The 12,251-nt window shown below is 40.1% G+C and overlaps 1 protein-coding gene across 1 annotated transcript; it reads right to left on the reverse strand.

Annotated features, from left to right (window-relative positions):
* Window positions 1-973: 973 nt before the first annotated feature.
* Window positions 974-5,059, reverse strand: LOC146221838 (sterile alpha motif domain-containing protein 9-like). The gene is made up of 2 exons (XM_084691525.1): window positions 1,918-5,059; window positions 974-1,768 (listed from the first exon to the last, which is right to left on the reverse strand). The coding sequence occupies exons 1-2, from the start codon at window positions 4,651-4,653 to the stop codon at window positions 1,766-1,768; spliced, it is 2,739 nt and encodes a 912-aa protein (XP_084547651.1). The 5' UTR covers window positions 4,654-5,059; the 3' UTR covers window positions 974-1,765.
* Window positions 5,060-12,251: the final 7,192 nt, after the last annotated feature.

Here is a 12,251-nt window from a genome sequence, read left to right on the forward strand (position 1 = left end):
TGATTTGAAGGGTGATCATAGTTTTTTACAGTAAAAGTGTGTTCTTAAGTTCAGAAAATACAATTTAAAATGTTGGCTATGAGGTGTGCTTTCCTTTACTATAATCATTGAGTTAGGACACTGTCAGGATAATGCACAGTCGTCGGATTCAAAGAAGGTACAGTGGTTTGATGATTGCCAGCAAGGAGACAAAGTCTGATCGTCATACAAAGTTTGTCTTGTTCACAAGTCGTCATGAAAGACTATTCACACATATTGGTGAAAAGTCCCCCTCCTGAATATCAGCTGTCAACGTGATCGATCCCAGTGGTAGAGTGCGCATGCACGTGGAAACTTACCGCGGAGTTTTCTGACTCTATAGGCTTTGACCATATGATTCACTCAACACAGATAAGATTAACACATTTATTACACCTCTAGTATGCTAATTGTCAACCTAGCTCAGTTTGTTTACGTAAGCCTAGCGTCACCTATAAGTCATGTGGGGAGGGGGTTCTCTGCTTGCAAGGAATGCAAGCACCAGTATGTTCAGAATATAACGTTACATCCTAAATTTCTCAGACACACACACAAACACATTGCAGGGGTCTGCACATGAAAATGCACAAGGATAAGTGTTTGCTGCTGAATAATTAATATTTAATTAATTATCACTTAAAACTAATTGTTGATGATAAAACACGAGAGGCAGTAACTGGAAAATATTTTGTATTGCAGGGAGCGCATGACACGAGAATGCCCACAGGAGAAGCCGTACAGATGTGACCTGTGTGAAAAAAATTGTTTCCCCGTTGAGAAACACGAAAAGCAACAGGAAATCAGAATCGGATTCTTCTGATTCTGATTCGCAGAACCTGAAACACGCTGGCACGAAGCCGGTGGGTTTGGCTGTTGCTAGGCAGAGATGGCAGGCTGTACATCACCGTCACTTCTGCTGTGTGCACTCCTCCTCAGGAAGTTAAATTAACCAGAGTTCAGTGTACAGAAAGGATCTCTCCCTTTATTAATGTTGGTTAAAAGTCATATAACAATCGCAGGTACAGTTTATATATTAAGTGGTTTAACAATAGTGTATTTATTCAGCAAAGGCTTCTATCCAAGGCAACATGCTCTACGACTGAGCTATACCTCTCCTTTCAAAATTCTGTTTTCAAAATGTTCAAATAAAAATTAGAGATGAAAAAGAAAAGATCCAACTATGAAACATAACAGTAAATTGTCAAATGTATTTTTTTCTAACACTCCATAATAGCTCATTTCCCTCAGTGAACATTTAAGAACCAGGCCATGTCAACACATGATTATATAGTCTTCTCTACTCCATCACAGTACATTCAGTATGGGAATCTGGTGTTTAAACATCTCACACAAGTGCTATGGTAAGTAATGCGACCCCTTACTTGTCTCCTAGTAAATCCAGGCATTTATCAAACTATTTGACATCTTCATAGGGGAACTTTAAATTCAAGTTCAAATTTGTTTATTTATACTCATACTGATAATGTATAAACAGTACTACCAAATTATTACAAAGTTCTCTACAAAGATAAACATATGAATCGAAGTGTTTATAACAAGTGTTCTTATTCTGTCACATACATTATCTGTATGGTATTTAGGACCGTGGTACACAGTTTTATATCCTACAGTATAACCGCCGTGTTTTCTTTCCATCTCGTCCACCACGAGGCTAAAGCTCTTTCTGGGTCTCAGAATTCGGGGGTCTTTTGTTCTGGATCAGGGTTTCCTGGAGGCCTCAGATAGATCACTGCAAGAGATTGAAAGGAAAAAGAAAGAAAAAAAAGCATATCTCTATTTAATGTCTTCTCTCAAGTAGTTTAAATTGCGTACTCAACCATTACAACAACCTGCTCAATTGTAAGTGAATTTGAGGAATGCGTAAGAATGTATACGTACAGTACTGGACGTGTGATCATTGTCTGTTGGGGTCTTGGTTTCCGTTGTTTGGTGTTCTGGGGAGTAATGGATGCCGAAGGCCTCGGGACCGCTGATGTTGAAGCCAAGGTAGAAAGAAACCCTCCCAGGTTTCCAAATGCTGCCTGGCAGGTGAGCATGCAACTCGATATCCTCGCCACCAACCTGTGTGATTACTCTGTAATTCTTCACCTCTCCATTCATCTTGAGAAGTTTCTCCTGGACTTCGGTGGACTCCCATAGCTTAAAATTGGTCCGATTATTTCTCTTGACCAGGTTGTCGATTACTGTGCTGTGGACCAGCCTGTCAACCCCCCCGCCCTCTCCAAGGAAAAACAATGGGCGAAGATACCTGGAGCGAAAGTACATCTTGTACGTCTTCGCATAGGAGTGTTGCATTAGTTTGACGTACTTGATGTTGAAATCCAACACGTCTTCACGTTCACTTTCAGGCCAAAACAATAGCAAGGCTAACAGGTAGAATTCCGGTGTGTGATTTCTATCCACTTCCTCCATGTACATTCTCAGCTTGTCTTTGAGGGTTACCATAGGGATAAGCAATGGAGAAAGCGCTTCCACATTGCTTAACATGACATTGGCAAGGATGAAGTTCAGACTGAAGTTCACATCTGGATCTTTCTCTGCGACTTCCTTCCATAAGGTTGCTGTTCTGCCTAACGACAGAGACTCCTTACCCCACTCAATGGAAGAAAGCAATCCTGGGAATGTGAAGGCCCTTTCTTCTTTGAGTCTCTGGAAGGGAATACCCATAGCCAGCTGTGAGTGTCTTGGTTTACATTTCCCGACATATTTGTCGTAGCAATCTCGGACGTCCCTCAGGAAATAATCTGGCTCGTCTTTCAAAATTCCAGGCTTGGAGTAGGTTATGTACTGGAAGAAAAACTCACATTTTGTCTCAACTTTGTCCCTTAAGCTGAGGATGAGGAGTTTATACCTCAAGAGTTTACTGTCTCCTCCAATTGACAAGATGAAGTGTTCAATGGGTGACTCCATTGTTAGAACTTTCTTCCATTCTAGATTCAGTAGTTGAAGTTTGTCAAAGAGAACATTGGCCACCTGCAGGTAACCAAAAAGCCCTCTGTTGTTGAAGATATGTGAGACTTTGGTTGTCCCATCTCCCCTCATGTCGGCTCCTTGTTCTCTTTCAGCAGCCCGTTCCACGTCTTTGAACGCATTCATGGCCTTTTGAGCCACTTGTAGTATTTCACGAGGTGTGCCGGTTTTCCTTGAGATGAGGTCATTCTTGCGTACTTGCCCCAGTGTATCAGCAATGAAAGAATTGTTGGGATCTCTGATTTTCGCTTCAATCGCCCAATGCTCGGCTTCAGGATAATGCTCGTTGATGTAAAGTAAACGTGCAAGAGCTTGAGGGAAAAAGGGGTTTTGTTTGAACTTATTTGAAGCAACTGCCAAAACAGATCGACAACTGCCAAAACCTTCCCCTTCTCCCATGATATCTTGTATCAATCTGGAAAATTGGTCTTGTCCTTTGGCTTGCTGTTCCCTTTTCGTTAACATATCTTTGATAAAAGACATCAAAGATGGAGGTGTTTCATGTCCACAAAAGTACTGCAGAAGGTTTCTCGCTGTATCACTTCTGGTCACACCAGCATTCTCAAAACATTGAACCCACTGCTGTGCAATCATTGGGTGAGCCATGGACACATGTTTGTCCTCTCCTGGTCGTGAAGAAGAGGTCACAATGAGATGAGTAAAAGGTTCCATTCTCTGCTCAAAGGAAGGGCCTCCATGGATGGGGTCTGGTGGCCCCAGGAACTCCTGACACTGAGACTGTAGGAAGAAGGACCCGGGAACATAGGCATTCATCTGGGCTATGAATGCTAGCAGCTGATGTTTTCGAGGTCTCTTATTTTTTCGGACAAGTCTCAAGTCATTTGCGCACGCCTGTCGAACATAATCTGAAGAGAAATTGGTTCGCATGATGTTAAACCCATGAAAGGTTGTGTGCTCTCTGCTGTACCTCTGGCTGATCTCTACCTGTTTCTCCTCAAATCGATGGATCTCGGCCTCTGAGAGACTTTTCTTGAGGAAGAAGTGTTCTTTTTCCATGACATTTGTCTTCCGCACACAGTTTAGGATGATGACCACAGGCATGTAAATGGGGATCTTTCTCTCTGCCATTTCAGTCATGATACTATCTTGTAGTTCCTCTAGAATCTTCTCATCGTCCAGTAGCAGGAGTACAGTGTTCTGGTTGCCTCGACCGCCGGTCGTAAAAAGGCGAATCACTTGTTTGGCGATGGCGTCCTTGTCTGCGGTGGGAGACCTTAGAATAGCACAACGTAGGGTTTTTCTCAGGTCCCAGAGTAGCTGCATGGCCAGAGTGGTGCCCCCGCTGCCCGGCTGGTGCAGCAGCTTCAACGTGGAAGTCATGGGGCCAGTTCGACATCTCTGAATAATTTTTTCTCTAAGATCGTCGTATCCGTCTCTCCTGATCCAGACTGGAGCTCGACCATCAGGCCCAGGCTGCTCAGCCAAGTAGAAGTTACGCCACTTAGCTTGAGCCCCTCTGTAAAAATTCACCTCCACTTCCTTTTCAGCCACTGCATCATCAGGCTCTCCCTCAAACTCATTTGCATACAGGACGTCCAATAGGGAAATCCCATCCTTAATGTCACTTCCTACTTCAAGATTAACACCACGTCGCGTGGACAGAGAAGGCCGATTACTGGCCATTTCTGATCTTTCCCTACTGCTTAGTACTACTGTGACGACTGTGTTTAGGCTTCTAGAGTGGATCACAGGAATTGGTGACAGGGTGAAGTGTGCCTGACTTGCAGGTGTCCGTTAAATAAGTCCTTTAGAGTCCTTCCTCACAAGCACACAATCATTTGCTGAATGGGTCTTTATGTGTGAATGGTAGGCTATGCTAAAAATAGCAGCCGCAGGTAGTCTGGAGGTTCTTCCTGTAAATGTTATGGTGTGTTTAGATAGATATTGTACATTCTCAAGTACATTTCCACATGTTTCACTCTTTAATACTGATGGCAACCATTAATACATTTAAAGATGAGTTAAAAGGAACTGTTGAAAAACATCTATGACTGGGATCTTCAGAATGTATTCTTGTGTCTTTGTTCACTCATTCTTTCATACCAATGTTTCTCTTGCCCCTGAAAATCTTCTTTCATTGTACCCACAATAAATCTTTTAACAGCAACAAAAGTAGATTTAGTCTGGTCTTTCAATCCAGTTCAGGAAGTGTACATTACAATAGAATAATAAAACATCTTTGTAACTGGGCCTGGGTATTCACAAAATAGGGTTGAGTGTTGACAATTTCTTTTGTGTTGTAAAATTCTTTGATCTCAATGGTTCAGTTCAGCTACTGTGCCTATGCATTCATTTGCTAAGGTATGGTACATTCAAACTGCTTTGATTTAATTGCATTTATTGACATTCTTGTCAAACAGGTTTCATTGTACACTGGCACACATGCCAGTACACTGATTCATCAATGCTTAGTAGGATGGAATGTCACAGCACAATTGGCCTTTAAACCGAACATTGTTAAATTGCTGTTCTGGAATAGTTGTTTATTGAGTTTAAAGGCAAGTTCATTCAAATACCCAGAAAAAACATCACAGCCCATCATACTGATCTAGAGATGCACTTTCTTTTAGAGTGGCAAAGGATTTCACTGTTCCTTTTTACGACATTTCCTGAGCCAAGTAGAAGTTACGCCACTTAGTTTGAGGCCCTCTGTAAAAATTCACCTCCACTTCCTTGTCAGCCACTGCATCATCAGGCTCTCCCTCAAAGTAATTTGCGTAGAGGACGTCCAATAGGGAAATCCCATCCTTTATGTCACTTCCTACTTGAAGATTAACACCATGTCGCGTGGACAGAGAAGGCCGATTACTGGCCATTTCTGATCTTTCCCTACTGCTTACTACTACTGTGACGATTGTGTTTAGGCTTCTAGAGTGGATCACAGGAATTGGTGACAGGGTGAAGTGTGCCTGACTTGCAGGTTTTCCGTTAAATAAGTCCTTTAGATTCCTCCCTCACAAGCACACTATCATTTGCTGAATGGGTCTTTATGTGTGAATGGTAGGCTATGCTAAAAGTAGCAGCCACAGGTAGTCTGGAGGTTCTTCCTGTAAATGTTATGGCGTGTTTAGATAGATATTGTACATTCTCAAGTACATTTCCTAATGTTTCACTTTTTGATACTGATGGAGACCTTTAGTACATTTAAAGATGTGAGTTGAAAGGAACAGTTGAAAAACATCTCTGACTGGGATATTTACAATATATTATTGTTACTTTTTTTTGGTGTGTTTTTCATTCTTTTATACCCATGTTTCTCAAAATAGGGTTGAGTGTTGACAATCTAGTTGTGTTGTCAAATTCTTTGAGCTTAATGGTTCTGTTCACCTACTGTGCCAACGCATTCATGCTTCATTGCTTAGGTATGGTACATTCAAACTGCTTTGATTTCATTGAATTTCTGGACAATCTTGTCAAACAGGTTTCGTACACTGTCACACACCCTTAACGGCTAATCCAGAGAAGAGAGCAGCTACACATTTAGCTCTACTATGACAATGCATGAAGGATTTTGCTGTGAAGGAATGTCAATTGGCCTGTAAACTGAGCATTGTTAAATTGTTGTTCTGGAACAGTTGTTTGTTGAGTTCAAAAGCAAGTTTATTTAAATACCCAGATAAACCATCACAGCCCATCATGTAGATCTAGAGATGCACTTTATTTTAGAGTGGCAAAGGATTTCACTGTTACTTCTTAAGACATTTCCTGTTTTGTTGCTTACTGTGTGAGCAACAGACTATGTAAACTTCATATGCTATAACGTTATTGTGGGTGTAAAATGCAACAGTTAAGGCTTAATCCCTGCCCAAAAAACAATAATTTCTTACCTTTTCTTAACCCAGTCTCTGCAGTGTTCACTGTTCAGGTGTCCCAGTGAATGAAGTCCGACAGACTGGTGGATGTGAATATAGCCAGTACAGTAGTCATCCCGCCCCTACAGAATAACATAAATGGGTGTGGCATCTAATCTTCCAATCTCAAAATTTAGTATCTAATCTTTAAAAAGTTGTTTATATATACATCTATCTCTCTCTCTCTCTCTCTCTCTCTCTCTCTCTCTCTCTCTCTCTCTCTCTCTCTCTCTCTCTCTCTCTATATATATATATATATATATATATATATATATATATATATATATATATATATATATATATATATATATATATATACATATGTGTGTGTACTTATATATGAGATAAAATGTATGTATGAGAGATAATAGTGTGCCTTGCTGGTACAACCTAATTGTAACAGTAATATAATTTCCCCAGAAAATACCCTCTCTAGCTGCAAATGTAATTGTACTCCAAACATGTTATCTTGAAAAAAAGGTTTGTTTACATTATCCTGTTTATCAAGACATTGATTTAGAGGTGTTAATAAATAATAAATTGGAATAATATAGATGTGTGAACAATCAAGAAAACCTAGGCATATGCAGTACAATGGTCAGATAACAATTATTATATTAATATTCACAGAAATCATGGCAGTAGGTTAGCAAATATATTTTAATATATAATATAATATTTATATTTAATTTAGCACAATGACAAAATGGCATCATTTCAGTTTAGTTTCATTTAAATCATGACAAAAGCCACATCTGTAGGTATCTCTTTTACAATACATATTATAATACCTTTTTTTTTTTCTTTTATTGTTGATGACACTGCAAAATAAATCTTGTTCAGTTGATAAAATCTAACAGCATACAGCCCATGGTATCTACTGAAAGTTTACAGGCTATGTAGTGACCTAAAATATAGAGGTGATGTATTTGTTTTCCCCCTGCCATTAGAACTTTATTCTGTCTTTTTCTAAAAGCACAAATTTCCTTTTTTTTTACACCAGAAACATGTTATTGGTGGAAATCTATACGTGGATTATAACCTGTAATTGGCAATTTTTAACAATTATTTCAGACTGAGATGCAACAGATCATGATGGTTGTCTCTGTAGTGATCGCAAACGTAAATATAGTAGGCCCACCAAGCCAAGTGTAGTCTTGCCCTTAGTCAAGTCACACTTTAACACTGGAAAGCTTTAGCCAATCATAGACAGACATCCAGACAGAACTATCCAATCAACTACCAATCATTACCAGTACACATTCTACTTCCTACAAAGACACCTCCTAGAATACATCGACAAACCCCGCCCTCAAGTTCCTTCGTGTTAGCTAAAACGGTTAGATGCCTACACTTAGCCTACCCTAACCAAGCACAGCAATGTCTGCACGTTAACCTTCACTTACAGCGACAGACCACACCACTGCAGTCACAATGATCAGACCGACCCCAAAGGAGCACCTTAAAACACAACACTTCAAAATGGCCGCTAGTCTACTTAACTGCAAACAACACTGTATGAAAATGGCCACCGTGGGCAAAAACTATCTTGTTGATTCTCAAAAAGTCACACATTGCAACTGATTGCTCAGTATACATCCTTTTGTTTTAGGTTATTATATTGTCATATTCAAGTCTCTCCTGCCAGCAGTTTGCAGCTATTGAGTTGGCACTTTAAAATAAATCCTGATTCGCCAAACTTGCTTGTTTCTTGCATAATGTAAACTTTATTTTTCATAGCACATTTCACATTTTCGTCCATGAGAGGAATAGTTAATAGTTAAAAGAATGTGTACAATTTAAGAATCTTCTCTGTCTCATTCACTTCATCAATCTCTTTCTCCCTCTATCTCTCTAAAATGGTCAATCAGAACAATGACAGGTGCAAATACAGGCTATCAGTGCATTTCTTTTTTTTTTTTAAGACACCGTCTACTTTTCTGTCTCCTGACGTCTAACATTCTCATGGTCAACACAACACTGAACTCATGACATTTTCAATGCCTTCCCAAATTAATGTGCAAGTCTTGTCAATATTCATAATCTGAACTGCTTGTAGTCCAGTAGAGCAACTCATGGCTCCAAATCTATGACCAGATAGTTGACCCAGAAACCTTTCATCCTGCCTTTATCACTATCTCTACATCCTTGATTCCCAAGTGTGTCATTGCCATTAACACACCGCTCTACAACTCAAAAAATTGAGAAAAACAAACCAAACAAAAGTGGGGATTGTATACGGAAGCTTGGTTTAGGTTCTGGGGAAACTGCAGTTTAGAATTTGATATTTTGAATCAGGCGGCCTTTGATGAGGCCTTTACAATTCACAAACACAACAAAGGCATTTTCATCAGAACAATCACAATAACCAGAAATAAAATAATTGTTATATAACGATGCAACATAAAAAAAATAAAAATAAAACATGCTGTGAAAAAGGGTAGTGACTCACCACGAGGTTCACCCTGATGAACTCACACCCAAGTGCACCCAAAATCACTTACTAGGCCATATCAAAGAAAACATCAGTCAAGCAGCACAGACTCTGTATCTCAGCACAGGGGTGGTCTGTGGGACCACAGACACTGTATCTCAGCACAGGGGTGGTCTGTGGGACCACAGACTCTGTATCTCAGCACAGGGGTGGTCAGTGGGTCCACAGACACTGTATCTCAGCACAGGGTGGTCAGTGGGACCACAGACACTGTATCTCAGCACAGGGTGGTCAGTGGGACCACAGACTCTGTATCTCAGCACAGGGTGGTCTGTGGGACCACAGACACTGTATCTCAGCACAGGGTGGTCTGTGGGACCACAGACACTGTATCTCAGCACAGGGTGGTCAGTGGGACCACAGACACTGTATCTCAGCACAGGGTGGTCTGTGGGACCACAGACACTGTATCTCAGCACAGGGGTGGTCAGTGGGACCACAGACACTGTATCTCAGCACAGGGTGGTCAGTGGGACCACAGACACTGTATCTCAGCACAGGGGTGGTCTGTGGGACCACAGACACTGTATCTCAGCACAGGGGTGGTCAGTGGGTCCACAGACACTGTATCTCAGCACAGGGTGGTCAGTGGGTCCACAGACACTGTATCTCAGCACAGGGTGGTCAGTGGGACCACAGACACTGTATCTCAGCACAGGGTGGTCTGTGGGACCACAGACACTGTATCTCAGCACAGGGTGGTCAGTGGGTCCATGGGGAGTCATTCCAATAGAAGCATGGATCCACATTGTCAGTTAATGTATCTCAAATACCTTGTTATACGTTCCTTATGCTTTAAACCGTCAAATCATTGATACTGAGGTTTGAGGAACGTTTCCTGAGGTTCTAGAAACTACAAGTCCCATCCTCATATGGTTTTAGACTATCGGTTAAAAGTACTGTATGTGTGTAGGAATTGTATGTTAAAGTAACAACCCTTCAGTTGTAAAGTTCAGGAAAACTTTCATAAAAATAAAAGTGTCTTTACATTTGATGAAAACAAAAGGGCAAGAAAGTTGTACAACAGATTACAGTCAGGCTGAAAGAACAAATGTGGTCACATCTTTTGATTTCAATCAAGCCAGAAACATAATATACGATACAAAATAATATCGAAACCATGACACAAGATTACAATGTAAAATTGATTTTTTGTTGTAATGTTGCAATGTGAATTCTATTTGAAATTTAGACAAGCAAAATGTTTGGTGCACATTTGTTTTCCAGTTAGTATACATACACATAAACTCCCCAATATATTGGCATTAAATAAATTATTCATTAAAAAATCAAACACATTGATATATATATATAAATATTCACAATATATATGTACAACCTAATCAAATCAAGAAAAAAAAAACGTAATCATAATTTCTTTCAACAGACTTTTTGTAAGCTTAGTCATATGCCCTTAGACTGTGTGTAGAGTATAAATGATCGTGTTTTCTATCTATTTGTCTTGATTTAATGGATCTATCATATACAATTGAGCAGTTCTCTATATTGTGCTGCAGCATTTACTTAAGTTGATATGTACTTTGTACACTGAATTTCTAATTGACATCATATGTAACTGATATGTTGGTACTACATGTGGTCCAGTAGGCACATAAAAAGCCAAGCAATGTCATGACGTGATTTTAATCCAATTATGATGTCATAGAGGATTTTTAACCAATCAAAACTGAGGTTGAATAGTGTAACAGGCCTCTCTTCGGTAGCAGGTATGTATGCTTGTTATTGAGCTGGAACTAATGACCCTGGCACACTTTCTCCTCTCGTACCCTAATCATGATGTGTTGCACACTGTGGACTTCCTGCTTGACTTCCTGGATTGTGATTGTTAATCAAGGCTTTGCCATGGTTGTCATGGGGATGGACAACTAAAATAAAAGTACATTAAAAAAGTGAAGGGTTAGGGTTATGTAAAGATCTGACATTTTTTGTTTGATTTGCAATTGAGTGCTTGGTTATTAAGTTAGTGAGTTTTTATGGGCATACATTGGCCATACTATATTCTACCTACTGACAATCAACCACACAGTTGCTAATATACAATCCATCACCTACTGGAATTTTGAGTAAAATAATTTAAAAAAAATCTACGTCACATGGTCACACACATCAACAATTCACAAATATCTACTTGTAAGCGCTTAAAATAAAATAAAAACAACAAAAAAGGACACAAACCAAACAATAAAACAAGACCTCTCTTGCCATCCTCATGAAAATATTCACATAGAAATCATAATAGGACAAGACTGTTGTGCCTGGGATGTGTTTTGGCCACATTCAACACTACTCTGGTGATTCTTTTAGGCCTATTTCTTTAGGGCCAGGGGTTCTGGAACTGGAATGCAGAACCCTACATGAGGATTCTAACTGACTGACTAACCAACTAGCCAGCCAGCCAGCAGAGCCCAACCCACAGGCCAGCACCCACAGGTCATAGCGGTAATGACAACTGCCTTCTTACCTGCAGAGCCACCTGTTCTAGAATACCAAAAGAACCCCATATTAAGAATTTAGAATGTTCATTGGATTTCAGATCAATGGAAAGAAAAGCCTCTTGCTTTGGACCTGAACCACGATACATGATGACTCACATAGCCTTGCGTTTTGGGGTCAACGGTGCGCTTTAGCTGTTAGCATTAGCAGGTTCCTTCTCTCCTAGAAGAAAAAGCCACCGCTTCGCTTTAAAGGAGTCTAGCCACCAGGAGGGCTGAGTTCTCGTGGGTTATGTCTGTGAAATACTCAAAGTGTAAAATCTTCCAGATGCAACTGATGAGACCATCTTGAAGGTGCTAACATTTCTGAACCAAGTACAACTTAAGTATTTCCGTTTTGATATTTTGAAACCATTTTCTGCT

The sequence above is a fragment of the Hypomesus nipponensis genome, chromosome 25, assembly GCF_054491055.1.
Source record: "Hypomesus nipponensis isolate SF chromosome 25, ASM5449105v1, whole genome shotgun sequence".
Lineage (NCBI taxonomy): Eukaryota > Metazoa > Chordata > Actinopteri > Osmeriformes > Osmeridae > Hypomesus > Hypomesus nipponensis.

Bases quoted from the DNA above. Each gene is read 5' to 3' on its own strand.
- LOC146221838 (XM_084691525.1), bottom strand. From the start codon at position 4,653: ATGGCCAGTAATCGGCCTTCTCTGTCCACGCGACGTGGTGTTAATCTT.